Source organism: Rhinolophus sinicus, chromosome 14 (genome assembly GCF_057876585.1).
Source record: "Rhinolophus sinicus isolate RSI-liver-muscle chromosome 14, RSI-T2T, whole genome shotgun sequence".
Taxonomy (NCBI): Eukaryota; Metazoa; Chordata; class Mammalia; order Chiroptera; family Rhinolophidae; genus Rhinolophus; species Rhinolophus sinicus.
Window position 1 is genome coordinate 30047395 of NC_142514.1, and position 18607 is coordinate 30066001.

The 18607-nt window shown below is 46.0% G+C and overlaps 2 protein-coding genes across 6 annotated transcripts in view; both read left to right on the forward strand.

The window, feature by feature from the left end:
* ERMAP (erythroblast membrane associated protein (Scianna blood group)) overlaps positions 1 to 8633 on the forward strand; it is a 17887-nt gene extending 9254 nt beyond the window's left edge. For 4 of the 5 annotated variants that reach the window (XM_074334543.2, XM_088791081.1, XM_019751050.3 and 1 more), the window contains 7 exons: positions 533 to 565; positions 1540 to 1572; positions 3355 to 3375; positions 4157 to 4177; positions 4276 to 4302; positions 4392 to 4418; positions 6056 to 8633. In XM_074334543.2, coding sequence (XP_074190644.2) covers positions 533 to 565; positions 1540 to 1572; positions 3355 to 3375; positions 4157 to 4177; positions 4276 to 4302; positions 4392 to 4418; positions 6056 to 6777 — 884 coding nt within the window. In that variant the 3' untranslated portion in view covers positions 6778 to 8633. The remainder of the gene's footprint in view (positions 1 to 532; positions 566 to 1539; positions 1573 to 3354; positions 3376 to 4156; positions 4178 to 4275; positions 4303 to 4391; positions 4419 to 6055) is intronic. The other variant, XM_088791080.1, reaches the window with a different exon arrangement.
* A 1237-nt stretch (positions 8634 to 9870) lies between these two features.
* On the forward strand, positions 9871 to 15613 carry ZNF691 (zinc finger protein 691). Its single transcript, XM_019751036.3, has 2 exons — positions 9871 to 9935; positions 14154 to 15613. Exon 2 carries the CDS (start codon positions 14163 to 14165, stop codon positions 15015 to 15017), a length of 855 nt encoding a protein of 284 aa, XP_019606595.1. The 5' UTR covers positions 9871 to 9935; positions 14154 to 14162; the 3' UTR covers positions 15018 to 15613.
* The last annotated feature ends 2994 nt before the right edge of the window (positions 15614 to 18607 follow it).

Here is an 18607-nt window from a genome sequence, read left to right on the forward strand (position 1 = left end):
CTACGTGGAAAGGGAGCCTGGCTTGGAAGGAAGTGAGACAGTGGCTTTTCTAGAAAAAGGCTGGGAGGAAGGAGACATCGACATAATGGTTATCCATAGGTGGGAGACTCTGCAAGTTGGCTGGGAGAAAACTGGGAGAGCCATGCTCTGGGGACTCATATTGCAGAAAGGATCAAAGAAAGTGCAGAAAGCCCCTGGGAAGATCTGTGAATGCTCATCTTTTGGACAATTCAAAATAATTGATCATGCCAGTCTTCTAATTAATTAGGAAATCCAGTTCTATCCACTGGATAAACATGGTTGCATTTCACAGGATCTCAGGGTTGCACAGCACCTTGAAAGACACATATTCCAACACTTCTTTCCCCCTCTCATGGTTTGAAGACCCTTTAATACTCTCCAATCGTACACACCCAAAGTGACAAGGAGCAAAATCCTATTCAGGCAGTTTGTTGTCCCTGGACAACTCCACCTGTTAGAAAAAGCCCCTCCTTACACTGAGCTGACATCTCTCTCTCGCTCCTCCCTCCAGAGAAGCTTCTCTATGAACAGGTGATGGAGGTAGGTAAGTGTCCTGGGATGGGTGGGGATTTTTCTCTGTTTTGCTCATTTTTGTGTGTCCCCAGTGCCCACTAATCTAAATTCTGTAACTGAAAAATGCCAACATCTGCTGTCCTTGGTGGCAGCATTGTGTGTGTGTGGGGGGGTCTGTACCTGCCATTTGGTCTTTGCTGACTCTTATAATAGTTTGCCTTCCAGTATGTTTGGTGATTTTTGTCTGTGAACTCATTGCTTGATCTTATTCTGTGGGAGTTGTGTAGGCCTAATAGGGTTGGGTGGGGGCGAGCTTTTATTCATTCAACAAATAATTGATAATTGTCTACTAAGTGCCCTGGACTGTAATAGATGCTGGAGACACAATGGTGAGTAAGAGCGGACACAGCTTTTGCCATTCTGGAGCTTTCAGTCCAGTCAGGGAGGTATACACAAATAAATGTCAAACTACGACTGTACAAATGGAAATTCTGGGGGCTATGAAGACAAAGACCAAGGTTCGGGGACAGGAGAGGAGTCCCCAGGGAAAGTGATGTTTGATCTGGTGGACAGGCAGGCACGGGGAAGAGGGAACAGAAAACCATCCGCAGCAAAAAGAACAGATTGAGAAAGAAACACAGTGCAGGAGAGAAGGGAAAGGTGACAGGGGATGAAGCTGCAGAATTAGGCAGGGGCCAGGCCATGTGAGGCCTTGTAGATCATGGAAGGATTTTAGGCCTTCTCCTCAAGGCAGTGGTAGAGCCGTGAGCAGGGATATCCTGATCGCCGTCATGCTTCGAAAGGCTCTCTCTGGCTCTCGTGTGAGAAGAGACCAGAAAGAGCAATTTGGGGCACTATGTATGTTATCCAGATGAGGGCCTGGATCAGGGAGGAGGAGGAGGTGATAGAGGTGGACAGGTTCAAGAGCAGGAGAAATCAGTTTGCATCAGGGCCTTTCAAGGTCATGGCACAGAATCTTACGTTCTTTTACTTTCCTTCCTCTAGAAAATCTTCTCTCAGACCATGCAAAAGAAAAAGGTAATTAATTATATGTATAGAATTAGGGGTGGGGGACAAATAACATATTCTTTCTCCTTCCACATAAATACTGACAGTCCATTATTATACATACATTATATATGTATATACACATCTCCATTAGTATCACTGGAATTTATCTTTCAATATGAATAGGTGATAGGGTTGGAGGCAGTGGGGGAGGGGATGGTCATAGTAAAAACTGATAGGTCTGGATTGTCATGCGCTCCCTTCCTCAGCTGCACCAATCATCTAAAAAGAAGGTCTATATTCTATTTAGAAATATATGAATATGCTCATGTGTGATGTATGAGAATCTCAAGGATCCATAGAGCCTCTGCATTGAGAGAGGCAGTGTGATACAATGGGAATGTCACAGGCTATGGAGTCAGCGACACCTGGCTCAGATCATCTGCCACTTACTGACCTTGATAAGTTACATTATTGCTCTGAGCTTTGGTTTCCTCGTCTGTAAAATGGGATTAATAAATCCCTTCACCTGATTGCTTTCAGGATTAAAAGAGACAATTAAAAAAAGAAAAAGCAACTCCTATTAGAATGTCTGGAATTCCTTTCCCTTATTGCCATTTTGTCTTCATTAATTGAATGTTTGCTCTGGGCCACGAAGGGTAAAAGACACCTAGGGTACAAAAAAAGAGGCAGAGTTCTCTCTTTTGAAAGTCTAGCGGGGAAGGCAAGTCACTGGCTCAGAAATGGTTCCACATGCAATGATTCTGGCATCTCCTCTCTTCCTCCCTTATATCTCTAACTAGCGGGTGAACGTGTCGGGGTACACACCGCAGGGACACTGTGGCCGTTCTGTCCAAGAGCAGAAGGCACTGGTACAGAGGTGAAGGCCTCTGACTAGGAGTCAGACAGACTTGGGCTTGAAGCCTACTGCTTTGGTGACTTATCAATTGGATGACCTGGGCCAATTTCCATATCCCTCTGAGCCTCCGCCCATCGCTCTGTAGCATGGGAATAATAATTATATGCGCCTCACACTGTTGAGGGTCAGTGCCTACCTCATGACAACAGGACATAATAAATGGAAGCTATTGGTAGTGGGAATGGTAAAAAAGAAACCATAAGCTCCTACTCAGCTTCATTGCCCCAACGCCCAATGTCTAACACATGTCCAGCCCTTGACACAAGGCTCTGGCAGTGGACTCAAACGTGTAACTTCAGCGATCTGGCAGAGACAATGTTAAGGGAAAATGGGGGCCACCTGGTCCCTCCAGAGAAGCCACAAGTACTCTTCTGAAGGATATGAAGCATACCCACATATCCCCAAACCTTCTGGAATCCCCTCCTCTGTGAATCTCTCCACAGGACTTCAGGGGAGTTGCTGCAGAGAATAATAAAGCCGTGTCAACAAGTCAATGCCAGGCCGTTAGCTAGTTTTCACTGTAGATATTATAAACAGTAGGTTATGAAAGGGCAGTAAGGCATACACTTATGTGCACACAGTTACATAAACACTATAGAAACACTCATAGAAACACTATAGAAACACTCATGCTGACAGCAGAAGTGAAACCAGGCAAAAAGGGAAAAGGAGGGAGGAACCACAGACCTGGGCAGTCTGGTCATTGGGAAAGTGGCACAAACAACACTGGATTTCCCCATCTGCCCTTTGGTAGATGTGACTGGACTAGGGTCTGATGGGAACATCATCCTTTCCATTATGGGTGGGAGCAATGGAGTGGTAAGATGAGCCTTCCTAGGCTCAGGGATAAAGCAGAGCATCTGCTCACTCGTGTCTCTTTCTCTGTTTTTCAGGAAGGCTCCATAAAGCCCTCAGTAAGTTCTGCTTCTCATCTGTGGCACCAGCCTCCATCTGCAGACATCTTTGCTTTAGGATGGGGGGGTCTCAGTTTCACTTCTCTGGGCAGAGGAGAGGGGGCTTGGGTACTTCAAGCCATGGGGTTGGGGAATTCTTGGATCTCAAAAACCTCTTTTCTCAAATATTCCCTGGTCCTGTTTCCCACACAACTCTTACCTAGTCTCTAAATGGGAAACGTTTAACCAAGAAGAGATGTAGCTCCCGTAGGTGAAGCCATCTGGAAGACCCCTTTAGCAGCAGGCATGATATGCCCTTAGGTGGGGCCTAAAGTGGATGGATCCTCCTTAAATGGAACATGTGGAGTAGGCCTTCTCCACCAACCCACGTACGAGAACCTCTTTATAACAAAAATGAATCTTCAGACATAGGACATGTCTATTTTATTTTACATTGAGGAAACATACATAAGGAAATCTGATAGAAATTCAGTGATAGTTTTCAATGAATTTATATTCTCTGACAACATCTACATACTTTTATGTTGCCATTACGTAGATACGTGAGATGTGTTACTTATTCGGTCTGCAGATCAGGTTTGGCTCACTTAGGAATTTGCTGGCCCTCTGCAGTATCGCTGGCGACCCCGGGCTCACAGCTGGGAGCCATTGCTATTGCAAGCACTGTCATGGGGTATTGCTAGTGAGGATCTGCTATGGGAATTTGGTAGGGATGGGTGTGGAGCATTATAGGGATGTGAAAACCCTTGTTCTCATTTGTCACACGGTTTTTATTCTTTAGAGAAACTCCGGAGTGAACTGAGTAAGTTTCCTATGTTCTTATAACTTCCATGCCAACTTCTTGCCCATTGATTCTATATTTCCAGTGATAGCTCACGCCCCTTGTTTCTTTTTCTGTAGAGTTGAAAAGAGCTGCAGCGAACTCAGGTGAGATGCACTGTCCCAGTACTTGATCCCCACCCTCTGGGAGGTCTCCATTTCTCCATCACTTTAATAGTCCCTTTAATGTCTTTCAGGCTGGAGAAGGGCCCGGTTACACTTTGGTAAGTGACACCAGTCAAATCGATCCACATTTCAGAGCCCAGTGCTCTGTTCCTTTGGAATGCAGACTACCTTTCTTTTATTTTTATCAACTCTGTTGATTGGCTTAGCACATTTAAAAAAATCTTTGTGAGTTTTTTGGGGGTTTTTTTTTGGGGGGGTCACATTTCGATTTAGAAAATGTCTCTTTTAGAGCACTGATAAATATTCAGTTTGATTTTCTTATGCATTTTCTATGATTTTTCCTAAGTCGTATTTCTTCTCAGTGACTTGTCTGCTCCTGTCCTATTGTGGCTACTTTTTGATTTGTGAGGATTCTTTCTATGTAAAGTGTGGAAACTCTCTGTCCTATTTGTCACAAATTATTTTTCTGATTTCCTCATTTGCATTTTAATTTCCTTGTGTTATTTTTATGATAGATCAGTGTTTTATTTTTATGTCATCAAATTTATTAATCGTTTCCTGTGTAGTCTCCTCCGTGCTTGCAGGCTTGGGAAGTCCTTCTTATCCCACAAGTGGGTACATGCCCAGTGCTGCCATCTGCCTACACATCTGCCACATTCTTCTTTCTCTGCTGATCAGTTTTCTTGCGGGTTAATTCTTCCCTTCTCAGAGAAGAAGAGAATGGGTGGGGCAGATGCCCCAACAGTGTAGACTACAAAAGGTTTCGTAGTTTTAGTCTAAAAGATTTGCACATCTCTCTTTCAATTTATTCCTAAATAGTTTGCATTTTGTTGCTGCTGTTTGTACACGATCTGTTACTTTCATTGCTTTGGGGTCCTTATCAATTTTCCAAGCTGCTCACCCCGCTTTTGTGCACACGGTCTTCCCTTAGGCAGGTACAGTAGAACTGATGGGGAGGCCACTGGAGGGCAGCACGCCGGGTCACCTTGGTTTGCATTCTGAGAACTCACAAACCTGCCTCACACTCATGGCGGGGCTTCCCCCCACCACCTTGGCAGAGTCCGCATTTCATGGATTTAACTCTCCAAAAGAGCCTGTGTTCTGTACTGGGAAGGAGGGAGACCCACTGTGACCTTCCTAATCCACAATTTTAAGGAAGACTCCTTCTCTCTCTATCAACATTTAAAAATAATAATTATAAGCAGTAATTTTGGCTAACAAAGTGAGCGTCACACACTCACTGTCTCATGCATTAGTTCATCAAATGTGCACAACAGTTCTACAATACACATGCTGCTGGTTTTCCCACTTTACAGATTACAAAACTAAGGTTTGGAGATGAATAACAAGCCCAAGGTCACATAACTAGCATGTGGCAGAGGTGCGACTGAAACTTCCAGTGTGGCTTCTGGGTCTAACATCAGAGCCGATGTTTATTATCACACATTAGATTCCTTTGGGGAAGACAAAGGCAGTATTTCCTAAGGATTAAGGCAGCTTCATAGACAGATGAAAAACTTTCTCTGCTTTTACTTAACACACGACCAGGAGCTCGAGAAAGCAGAAAACACTTTTCTTTGGTTCTCGTACACATGGGGGAGGAGGGGACCATGAACTGAAAAAGTGCCAATGACAGGGGTTGCAGACCCAGAGATATTTTTTTCCCTCCAAAGCTACCCAAAGATCTTGGAAGACATAGCCTTCCCAAGCCTCACCTCTCTGTGCCTCTCTGCAGTGGCGGTGACCCTGGACCCTGACACAGCGCATCCCAAACTCCTCCTGTCTGAGGACCGCAGGAGTGTGACGCTTGGAGACAGAAGGCAGCCTGTGCCCGACAATCCCCAGAGATTTGATTTCGTCGTCAGCGTCCTGGGCTCCGAGTACTTCATGGATGGTTGTCACTACTGGGAGGTATACGTGGGAAACAAGACCAAATGGATTCTGGGGGTGTGTAGTGAGTCAGTGAGCAGGAAGGGGAAGGTCACTGCCTCTCCCGCCAACGGACACTGGCTTGTGCGACTGAGCCGTGGGAATGAGTATGAAGCTCTCACGTCCCCGCAGACTTCCTTCCGTCTGAAAGAGCCTCTGCGCTGTGTGGGGATTTTCCTGGATTACGAAGCAGGAGTCATCTCTTTCTACAATGTGACCGACCAGTCCCACATCTTTACTTTCACCCACACGTTCTCTGGCCCCCTTCGCCCTTTCTTTGAACCTTGCCTTCATGATGGAGGGAAAAACACAGCACCTTTAGTCATCTGTTCAGAACTCCAGAAACCGGAGGAACCAACTATCCCCAAGCCAGAAGAAAAACGCCCTAATGGAGATATGGCCCTGAAGGTGGACTCTTCCTTACTGCCCCCTAAGGCACTGGAGCTTCCCCCTCTCAATGACATGATCCTGTCCTGGCCTTCTGACCTTGGCCCAGCCCTCCAGGGGCGGGAGTTTCCTCCTTTTTAGGGAGGTAACTTTATTACTTGCTCTCCTGACCATCTAGTCCATTGTTCTGGATTTCAGTCTCCTGGGCCAACATCAGATTCTGGAACATCTCATCTCTTTTCCCTAAATCCATACCCTTTTGTGGTTTCCATTCGTACCAGCTTTCTCCCAGGGCTCAGTTCTAAATCCTATCTCCTCCTGGGGATTTGAAGTTCCCATTGCCCTGGAAGAATTTTTGAAAACCAAATGAACAACCAGATTGGGTTTAGGTGATGATGTTGGATGTGGGTCACTGAGGTCCAAGGGTTCTCCAATCAAGGGGCTATTTAGAAGGACTTCATCCTGCACCTGGGCTTTTAGTTGCAAAGTTATGGGGCCCGGTGCCTAACCCCTTACTTATCTCTTCAAGAATTGTTTTTCCCCTTTTCTTAGTTCAGGCCTCTAACCCGCTAAGCCAGTGTTTTAAAAGTAAAGATGTTTTGGATCACACACTCCTTTTTCTTCCTTCTGAAATACAGGGTGGGGTGGGCCAGAGGGGTAAAACATGCCATCCTTTTATATTTCCTTGATGCTGTTTACAACATAGCTTGGTGACACCCAGAGCTAACGTACATGTTTTTCAAAGCTAACAGGTACAAGGACACTAAATGTGGAAGCCGTGATCCTGAAAAGCCTCAGGAGCAGAATCAGGGACGTAGGAAGCACAGCTTGAAACACAGCAGCCCAGCTGTGTGTGGCCTTGAAAAGACAGCCATGGATGAGTTAGTCTATTGCGCTGGCCCTTTTGAATACTCGCCTGGGATTCAGAGAGGCCCAGATAAAAAAAAATAGCAGTTTTAACGACCAGTGTGGATTGTTTTTCTCCACAAGGCATTGTACTGGAAGACTTGACTCCTTGCGTAGCAAACAGACTCTTTGATCAGACAGTATTGCTTTTAAATAGGAAGTTGATAGATCAGGTGTGAAGATAAAATAATGAACCTGATTTTTTGGTGTGGATTGCAGAAAGAAGCCTAGTCACTTTCAAGTCACACCACATATGTGATCTGGCCTCTTTTTGGAGATATTGACTATCAGTTTGCAGATGGTTACTCAGTTCTACCCAATGGAAACTGGCTCTTTCTCTCTGTCACAAGTTTTCTCTGTCACTCTGTATTAGTCCGGGTTCTCCAGAGAAACAGAATCTATATCTATATCTATATCTATATCTATACCCATCTCTATCTCTATCTATCTATCTATCTATCTATCTATCTATCTATCTATCTATCTATAGAGAGGTTTGGAGAGAGAGAGAGAGAGAGAGAGAGAGAGAGAGAGATTATAAGGAATTGGCTCATGTGATTATGGAGGCTGCCAAGTCCCAAGACCTGCAGGGTTAGTCAGCAACTTGGAAAGCCAATGGTTTATCTCCTGTCTGAGTCTGGAAGGCCCAAGACCTAGGAGAGCCTATGGTGTAATTGCAGGTTGAAGGCTGACTGGCTCGAGACCCAGGAATAACCAATATTTCAGTTTGAGTTTGAAGGTAGGAAAAAAGTGGATGTTCCTGTCTGAAGGCTGTCAAGCAGGAAGTATTTTCTCTTACAAGGGGAAGGGTCAGCTTTTTTGTTCTATTGAGACCTTTAGTTGATTGGATGAGGCCCACCCATATTAGGGAAGGCAGTCTACTTTACTCAAGCTAATGATTTAAACATTAATCTCATCCAAAAATACCCTTACAGAAACACCAAGAATAACATTTGACCAAATATCTGGGCACCCTGTAGCCAAGAAAAGTTGATACAAAAAATTCACCACCACAGTGCCCAACTGGAATTTTTTTTCCTTTGTACAGTTTTCCTTTGTACAGTTCTTAAATAAAGGTTTGGTATTCTTTGTTTGGCATGTTGTTATTTTCATCATGAATGAGAAGTTGTAGGAAAAGGCTTTGGGCTGGTAAGAGAAAAACACATTATGGGATTGATTTCCAGACAGCTTTGAATCTACCCAAGCAAGCTTTAACCACAGTTAAAAATAAAGCCACAGTTAAATTTCTGAGTCTGTCTCAGCATTTTATTTAAATCAATTTATAAACTTATAACGTATGTGGGGTATTTATATTTCACTCATCCATATTCAGTTTCAAACATATTTTCCTGAATATCACAATCTTAAAACTAACTTACATGGTTCTCTCCGGCTGCACCTAAGAGAACTTACCTAAGAGAACTCTGACATTTGTAGAGGCAGAAGCTTGATATGTGTTAACTCATTCAATCCTTACAACAATTCTGCCAGGGATTTTATAGGGGAGAAAAATGGTGCTACAAATGGCTAGGTAGTAGAATTGGGATTATAAATCTGGGTTATCTAGCTCTGAAGACAATACTCTGCATTGAAATACCGTGCAGATTTGAGAAGCCTGTAGAATTTTAGCCTACCTATTCATTTAGACTTTTTTAAAAAAGTGAAACCTGGAAAAGAAAATCCTAATCCTGGATATGCACTAGTAGTCTTGTTCAGTCAGGATTTATGAATGACAAGTCAGGTTTAACTACGTAGGACTTGGGAAAAGCCCTGTACCGGGTTGTTGGGAGACCTGGAGGTGGCTCCTTGGATAGGGAACGTTTAGCTTCTCAGACAAGTGGAATCGGATTAGCTGATCTTTAAACTCCTTTCCAATTCTACAATCCTTTAACTTCAAATTATGAAGCTCTGTGAACCTCGAGTGAGGCACGGGACTCTAGGCTTCGTGAGATGTCTACAGCATCAACAAGCCACCAACTCAAAGAAAAGAAGACACTCTGACTTCATGACCTACTGGAGGTCATGTACGTTAGCTCTATCTATCGTACAACTTCCCTGCACGTTGGGCTTTTAACGCTGAAGCGCAGAAGGAAATTGGACGACTTTAGGAGGAAACCCAATCTCTACCTCTGGTTTCCTAACTTCGCAAATTTCTCCGTCTACGATCTTCCTCAGGACTACAACTCCCAGCAGGCCACGACTGGGCTCAAAGCTTATTGGCGGTCCTGTCCGGATTTCTTGCGTTGTGGCAGCTAGAGTAGCCAATGGAAAGAAAAGACAATTCTGAGAAACCAATCCTGGAGAGGCAGGGCGGATCCTATCTGGGTTCCGGCTCCGGCTCCTCCCCCGGCCCACCAAGGCGGCGCTGTCCCTGACCGAGCGGCGGGAGCGAGGTGGGTCCGGGCTGGGCCCGAGGTCGTGGGGGTAGGAGGACGCGATTTCGCGGGGACCCTGAACCTGGCCCCTTCCCTCTCTTTGAGGAACCAGAGGCTATTGCTTTGCTCCCCGTACGCAGTGGCAAATAGGGCCCTGTGATTCCCACCGCCCCGATCCCTGTACCCCTCTCCCGGCCCGCGCGCCAGGCTGCTGGCCCCAGCCCTTACCCTCCGGTCTGTCTCCTGTTGGCCTTTAAGTAGTCCAGCTCCGCTGCCACTGACCACACCTTTGGGGTCAGACCCTCCTCTCCCACTCCCCTGGTGCCAAGCCCACCGGCTACTCAATCCAGCTCCTGCCCTCCAGAACGCCTGTACCCTCGGACTCCGCCATAGGCGACCCCCCACCCACAGCACACAAGCCAGCCTCTTGGGCCCCGGGCCCCTGGGACCTCTGATTGCAGCGTTTGCGCCCTGTCTCCTGACCACCTTCTTGGACCTCCGGCCCCTTTGGTCCTCCTCTATCTCTGACCCGTTATCCTGCCCTCCTGTACACTTCCCTCTTCGTCAACACCTTAGCTCTTTCCAAGCTCCTCTACTCACGTCCTCCCACCACTTCTTGACTTGACTCTAAAGAACCCGAACTTTGGCCCTTCAGATCAACTTCAAACTTGATCTCTTCCCTCTATCCCAGGCCTTTGGCCGTCAGCTTCTGACTAGCCCCATCTTCTTGGCTATTTTTTAGACCTAGCCCCTTCTCCGCTGCCTGAATCCCTTCCACCCTTGGTTTTCCTTGTACCTTTGAGCCTCCTGGGAACACAAGCCAGATGGGCTCCTTTCTCCCCCAAATCTCTGAAATGTGATATGAAAGTGCTTCTGTACTTTACCTGCCACTGTCTTCTCAGTAGATAGTGGGTTTCCCATCTCTGTGAGTCCCAATCTTGCTCACCTATCCTGCAAGTCCTAGCTTGAATACCACCTTTTCCACGAAGCTGCTCATCCCTGATCTCTTTAAGGAGACATGCCAGTGTCATCTGAACTCCAGTGACACTGTTTTTTCCCTCCTTCCTTCCTTCCTTCCTTCCTTCCTTCCTTCCTTCCTTCCTTCCTTCCTTCCTCCTTCTCTCCCTCCTTCCTTCCCTCCTTTCCTCCCTCTCTCTTCCCCCAATACTAGTGTGGTGGATAAAAGCACTGGTTTTGGAGTGATGGACGTAGGTCCCATTTCTGCCACTCACTTGCTGTGTGCCCTTAGGCAAGTTACAATTTCTCTGAGCCTCAGTTTTTCATCTCTAAAATAAGTTGTGAGAATGAAATGAGATGATTCGTTTATAGTGCATAGTCCAAGGCCTAGCACTTGGTATGAACTTAAAAAAATGTTACCTATTATTGTTATGGTTCCCGTATAATGTGCTAGGTGAGTACGAGACACTAAAGAGTGGGTACAAAGGTGGCTAAGGCACAGTCCCTGTCCCCCCAGCACTTAACCTTCTACTGTACAACAGTTTCTGGAGTTCACAGCCTGTTTCACTGCACTGTACAATAATCTTTGAGGGTGGTAACCACAATTGTAAATCAGCTCTTATTTTGACCCAGCATTCAGCCCTGGGTAGAGTCAGAGCTTGGTAAAGTATAGGTTCTCAGAATAGCAGGATTGGAAGTGAATGGAGGCTGTGTAGCTCATTGCTTGGAGCCCTAGATGGAGTGGGCATGGGCAGGGAGTGAATTAAGATCATATTCACTCATACATTCAAAACAACATTTGAGCACTGGACCTCATGCTGGGGAGAGATTACCAAAATGACCCTGTCCCTGCCTTCAAGTTGCTTATAAACTACTAGTGGAAACAGACATGTAAACAGATCATTGCAAATCACTAGAAAAGCAAGTACAAGATTCTGTGACGGCTTAAAGGAGGAAGTGGGCAGGAATCAAGAGGTGGCTGAGGGCAATGGGTGAGAATGGACACAAGCAAGCATGAAACAGGTTCTGAGATAGGCCTGGCCTTCATTTATTCAACTCATTCAACACGTACTTATTACGGATCTACGCTATCTGACTGCTACTACTCTAGAAGTTTGGGTTACATTAGTGAAGAAAACAAAGACACTGGCCCTCGTGGGCCTTATGGCTTAAAAGGGGAAGACAGACAATAAAGTAACAGACATAATAAATACATGGAATGTTACAAGTGTGCAACAGGAGGACTGAGTGTGGGAGGGATTTGTAATTTTGAAAAGGATGGTCAGGAAACAGTGACTATCAAGGAATAAATTGTTTCCGACATTTACTTGCATATTTGAAAGTGAAGCAAGCCTGTTATTTTTCACATTGCTTATCTAGATTCTACAAGAAACTAATGGATTGGTAAACTATAGCTTGCCTCCTTTTCTTTTAAATAAAATTTTATTGGGACATAGCCACACTCATTTGTTTATGGATTGTCTATGGCTGCTATTGCAATACAACAGCAGAGTTGAGTAGTTGCAACAGAGATCCTATGGCCCCAAATAGTTACTAAATATTTACTGTCGGGCCCTTTACAGAAAAAGTTTGCTGACCCCCACTTCTTAGAGATTTGAGGCTCTGTTCATATTTCACAACTTAGATTACATACAGTCTTGTACCATTTTTTAATTAAAACATTTTTTCCCTAACAAGATCACATAAAGGATCTTTTTCATTCTTGTATTCTCTACAGGGCTAGGATATAGTGTCTTTAACAACTGTGATAGCAGCTGTCATTTGCTGAATGACTAGTGCATGGCACACACTACACTGAGCATATTTTAGGCATTTCCTCTAACGCAAAGTCCTGCAGTGTAGGTATGTCTCACAATTTTAGTGATGTGGGAGTTGAGGCTCAGAGTGGTTGAATAATTTGCAGCATTATGAAGATAGTATGTGTCACACGTGGGTTATAACCCTAAATGTAGTCAGTGCCCCTTCCATCACTCTGTGTTGCTGTTTTCCAAAAGCACTTGCTGACGTGAAGGAATTTCCAATCTTTCATTTTCTATCATCAATGTCCTGTGATAGTCTGTGCTTCCCTCCCTCATCACTTTGTTCATTTCACTCTGTACAGTATCGTCACCAGCCCGCTCTGCCTTGTGGAATGTATTTCTTCAAGGCCCGGAGGAAACACCACGCTGTCCTCTTATCAGAAGTACTTTTTTCTTCCCCTCATTCCCTGTCCTTGGCTGTGGGACCTCAAAGGAGTCTGTGTAGCTTAGCAAGCATTTACTGCTGCTTGCATTGGTAGGCCTTGTGCTGGGTAGTGTGTGTGTATGTGTGTGTAGCTATGTGGGACGGGGAGTCTGGTTGCTGTGTCTGTGTGTATCTGTGTACATGGCATGGGAGCATGTGGCTGTGTATGTGCGTAAGATTGTATGTGGTGTGAAAGTATAACAGTAGTGTGTATGGTGTGTGATTGTGTAGTCGTGTATGTGTTTGTATGTGGGAGGGCTGTGTCTGGTGTACTTGTGTGATACGCACATGTGTGCTGTGTGTGCTGGGACAGTGCGTATGTGTCTATGTGGCTGTGTATGAGTGATATGAGAGTGGCTGAATGTGTCTGGTGTGTGAGTACGGCTATGTGTGTAACGTGAGTGTGTGTGTGTGTGTGTGTGCGCGCGCGCGCGCGCCCGCGCGTGCCTGTGGCTGTGGGTGGGGTTTGCGAGTGGAAGTGTCTATTGACCAATCACAACAGATCGCAGTAGGTCTTGGAGGGCTTCCATGTTAACCCTTTAGTTGCTGGATTGTGTTGAGGTCTGAGGAAGGGGAGGGGAGAGGAGGGTGGTAGAACTCTTACGAGGATTCAGAGCTGGGTCTTGTAAACAACTAGGAGAGCCTCAATAATTAGAGGTTCTATTATGTTCATAGTGAAAGCAGGCAATTAGATGGATGCTTTTAAGGAAGATTTTTCAAAAAAGATTAAAAATAAAAAGAGTTTCAGTTAACTTACAGAAAAACTGAACTGATGTACCAATATCATCTGTTGGTAGTGGACAAAGCAGTGCCTTCTTTTTGTTCTGGTTTGGTAGCTTTAAATATCTGTGGAAGTTTGTCACTTGAAAGTTAGTAGGTAAAACCATTCTATGCAAGTATTCCAGTTAATTGAACCTATTTCTGATGGATGGTTCCATGGGGAAGGTATATACCCCTTCAAATAGAACAAAAGTTTCCCTGTGGTCTGGCCTGACCCAAGGATTAAAGGTGTTGGCCATTTGTGTTCATTCTCAGGGTTCAGAGATGGGCAGCGAGAAGGAGCAGGATCCAGAACAGAACCTGCCTGAGGAAGGGGAACGGGGTAAGCCTTGGCGAGTGGATGACTCAGAGGGTTTGCAGATCCCCGATGGCGAGAAAGAACCTGGGCAAGAGAGCCAATCACAGGGGCCACAAGGGACCCAACCAAAAAAGCCATGGCAGAAAGTCACTGTCCCTGCTGGAGAGCCAGGGGACCCCATTGCTCATCCAAGACCTGAGGCCGATGAGAAGCCCTTTATATGTGCCCAGTGTGGCAAAACCTTCAATAATACCTCCAACCTGAGAACACACCAGCGGATTCACACTGGCGAGAAACCTTACAAGTGTTCTGAATGTGGCAAGAGCTTCTCCAGAAGCTCCAACCGCATCCGGCATGAGCGGATCCACCTGGAAGAGAAGCACTACAAATGTCCCAAGTGTCAGGAGAGCTTTCGGCGGCGCTCGGATCTCACCACACACCAGCAAGATCACCTGGGCAAGCGGCCGTACCGCTGTGACATCTGTGGCAAGAGCTTTAGCCAGAGTGCCACGCTGGCCGTGCATCACCGGACCCACTTTGAGCCGGCGCCCTACATCTGCTGTGAGTGCGGGAAGAGCTTCAGCAACAGCTCCAGCTTTGGGGTGCACCACCGCACTCACACAGGCGAGAGGCCTTATGAGTGCGCCGAATGTGGGCGGACCTTCAGCGATATCTCCAACTTTGGAGCACACCAGAGGACCCACAGAGGGGAGAAGCCCTACCGGTGCACGCTGTGTGGGAAACACTTCTCCCGGAGCTCAAATCTCATCCGCCACCAGAAAACTCACATGGGAGAGCAGGCTGGGAAAGATTCCAGCTGAAGGAGAATGAGGGAGAGAGAGACATGACCTAGTGTAGGAAGATCATTAGGATCCGCTGCTGGCCCCTTGACCTCAAGCCCTTCATTCCACTTTGGAGAATGGTTTCCTGTTGCCTGTGAAGCCAGGATCTCCGGCAAGTTCTGAGAAGGGACTCTGAGTAAAAATCCTTGCCCCTTTCCAGGCCAATTTCTTGCCTTGGAAAGTCAGAGGATTCAGTCTTGGCTTCGTCTCTTTGGGGGGAAAGAGAAATTGGATAGGCTTAGTAATGCTCCTGTCATTAGGGGAACTGCCTCTGGCCTTTGAGGAAGTACCTGTAATGTGGGCATCACTGTCTGAGGTCCTCCAAGTTATATATGAACGGCTTGGGGCGCACTGCAGTGGCCTGCTAGTTCCCATCTGCTGTACCCCAACTACGCTGGGAGGTGCAGCCTTCCCAGAGGAGGGGCCTCCTTGGCCTGGAGAGGAAGTCTGAGGTCCTGCCTTAGGAATGAAAGGGAAACCCTCAGGGAGCCATGATCCAGTGTTGTGACTTGTTATCCCCACCCCAACCTGCATCTGTTCCCCAAATGACTAGCAGTAAAACCCTTCAATGAAAAGGACCTGTGTACTTATTTGGGGGCATCAAAGAAGTGGGGAGTTGGGGAGATGGTCTCTCTGCAGTGACGCTGGAAGGAAGTTGAATTTCAAGAAAGACAGAGTGGTGGTTGCTCTGAAGAGCAAAGGAAAGCAGGCTGAGTCTCCGGCCTCTGAGAAGGGAGGAGGAAGGAAAGGAAGTAACATTCACTGAGCATCCACTACATAATATTCCATAGATTCTACCCGTCACATTTACATTCTTCATTTCAGTTAGTTGTGACAGCAACCCTCAAGGGAATAAGATGAGGAAACAGAAGGGAGGTAAGGTGAAGCCACTTGTTGTGAAGTCACACAGCAGGTATGTGGTCGAGTTCAGCCTTGGGCCTCCCTTGATTCTGAGCTGATGCTCTTTTCACTACATTCACCTTGCTGACTTCTGAAGGAGCCACTTAGGGGCTGGGCTGGGACCACGTGACTGCCTGGAGGTGGGAGCTAGTATGGCCTCTTGATGGGGCCCTGGACCATTTGTTCTGTGGGAAGTCAGTGCCAACCTTTACAGCTTTATTAACAGCGCTAATTCTGTGCCTAGGAAAAATGACAGTGGCAGGGAGTAGGGGGTGAAGGGTGGGATAAGGTGAAGCCATCATGAGAGCTTTTGCCCTAGTAGCCATAGTTTAGGTCCCAAGTGTGGCACAGCTTGGCAGGAATCATGCCTGGCTTCCTGCCCTGGTTTAGGCCTGGCTCCACATGGCAGATTGCAGTGTTTTCTGCACGGAAGTTTTGTGTTCACCCAGATTTCCTCTAACAAATACAAAAGACACCTCTCTCCTTGTCAATCTGGGGTGCTGCTCCTCCAGAGTGAGGGGCCCTCCTCATTGGGAGCTAACGGACAGAATGTGAGTCTGGCACCAGGCTTAGAACTGATACCCCCCGTGACCTGACCTTTCACGTGGGACCTGCACCCACACAGGAAGGGACGTGCCAGGAGCTTTACATTCTTTATTTTGGATTCTCGTAACAACCCTGTGAAGTTAGAATTATCCACATTTGGCAGTTGCAGAAACAGGTTGATAGAAAGTGACTTGCCCAGGATTACATGGCAGATAAATGGCAAGGTCAAGAACTGAACCTTCTGTCCAAATCCAAATCCTGTATTTTATTCAACTATAAAAGTCTTCCCAAATGGTTCCCTGACATCTGTAGGACACTTTACAGTTTAAAAAGCACTTTTATTTCACATACATTTTCCAGCTCCTTGAAAATCTCCAAAATATTTTAAACTACAGTCACCCAAACTTACATGTATGAATTCCCACATGCCCTAATAATAAAAGTCACCATCTATCAAACATCTACCGAGCACCAATTATTGCACACCTGTTACCTTTGATCTCCATAACCTGCAAGCTAGCACTAGCCCCATTTTCAAGATAAGAAAATTCTGAGAGGTTTAATGACTGAGCTGAGATCCAAACCAGGTATGTCTGATTCCAAGGCCATGCTCTTCATTACATCCATGATTGAGCTGGATCAGCTGGTCTCCTGTTAGTCTAGGGAGCGTGGTATCATTATCCTTCCAGACCCAGAGCCCTAGTGACAACTACTATGACTTTTTGGGGGTCTCTGCTGCCAGTAAGACTGAGGACCAGTGTACCAGGCACCTGCTTTGATCATGGGACCTACTTGCTGGCTAATCTCATTTGCCCTTTTTTGACCAAATTCATAGGCTAGGGTTTTTGTGTTGTCCGGACTAGTCTTAACTAGTCCATTTATTCACTCTGTGACTTCCTTTTTTGTTAACTTCCTTTACTTTCTCCTTCATTCTCTTTCCCCCTTCCCCTTCTCCCTCTTCACTCCTTTTTCCTTCTTTCCTTCCTCCTCCCTCCCTCCTCCCCACTCCGTCCTAGCTACTAGGAATATTGACAATGAAGAAGACATGGCTCCTACAGTCTCTGAGTGCAGGAGATTGGCACATAAACCCAGAGTACCGATGCAGGATGACAGCTGTCATTACAGTTGTTCCCAGTGTTCTGTAGGAGCCCTGGGGAGGGTCTGAACCTGGCCTATCCTGGACATTGGGGCCCAGAAGTGAATAAAAGTTCTTCCTACAAGGAATCCCTGAGGAAAAGGAACTTCCTTCTGAACAAGGTGTTGGGAGGACACAGGTGGAAATGGCTAACTCTTTGGAGACGAGAAGGCTGAGATGATGATTGAATTTGGTCTTGAAGAATGAATCGGTGTTTACTAGGTAAAGAAGAGTGAGGGAAGGCTTACTTAGTGTTTTAGAGAACTGTGAAACATTTGATGTCTTTTAGAGTGTCCTGTGTGAGGAGCAGACGGAGCTGGTAAGGTAGATGGAGGCCAGATCATGAAGGGTGTTGGATGCCAGAATAAAGAAATTTGGGCCGTGGACTACAGAATTGAAAGCAGGGAATGTCATAATCACATTCATCCTTTAGGAAGAAACTCAGGTTAATGTGGAGGATGAACTAAAGGGGCTCACGTTAGCAGGTGCCAGTTGGGGCTCGCCTGGCCCGTAGAGAGCTCTGTATGCTTGCCTCAGAGCCTTGCCAAGTCCACAGAATGGGAGAGTCCAAACCCTCAACACAGTTTCTACAGATTCCCAGGACTTATGCTTTTATTGTCTCCTCTTGCCAGAGGTTCCCGTGGTCTGGACAAGTCTTCTGTTTTGTCCCCATTAGCCCTGTCACAGAACTGAGCACCTTCACTGGCTTCCCGGAGAAATTCCCACACCAAGCATTTTGTAAGTTTAGAATCCCTTCGAGAGCGAAATACACTTTTTTTGTACTCCAAGCCACTACTTACTTGGGTGTCTTTTTTAAAGCACATTAACCGTTTACCCTAACTAATACTTAGAGATAAGTTTCTGCCATGATAAGACTGTGGCACATCTTACTATATATGGTGTCTTACTATTGCCTTTAGTCATTTTTTCTCCACATTTTAACATATTAATCATTGGGGTGTGTCTAATAATTGATGCTGTTTTAGAT

Excerpts from the sequence above, each read along its gene's own strand:
- ZNF691 (XM_019751036.3), top strand. The coding sequence starts at position 14,163 with ATGGGCAGCGAGAAGGAGCAGGATCCAGAACAGAACCTGCCTGAGGAA.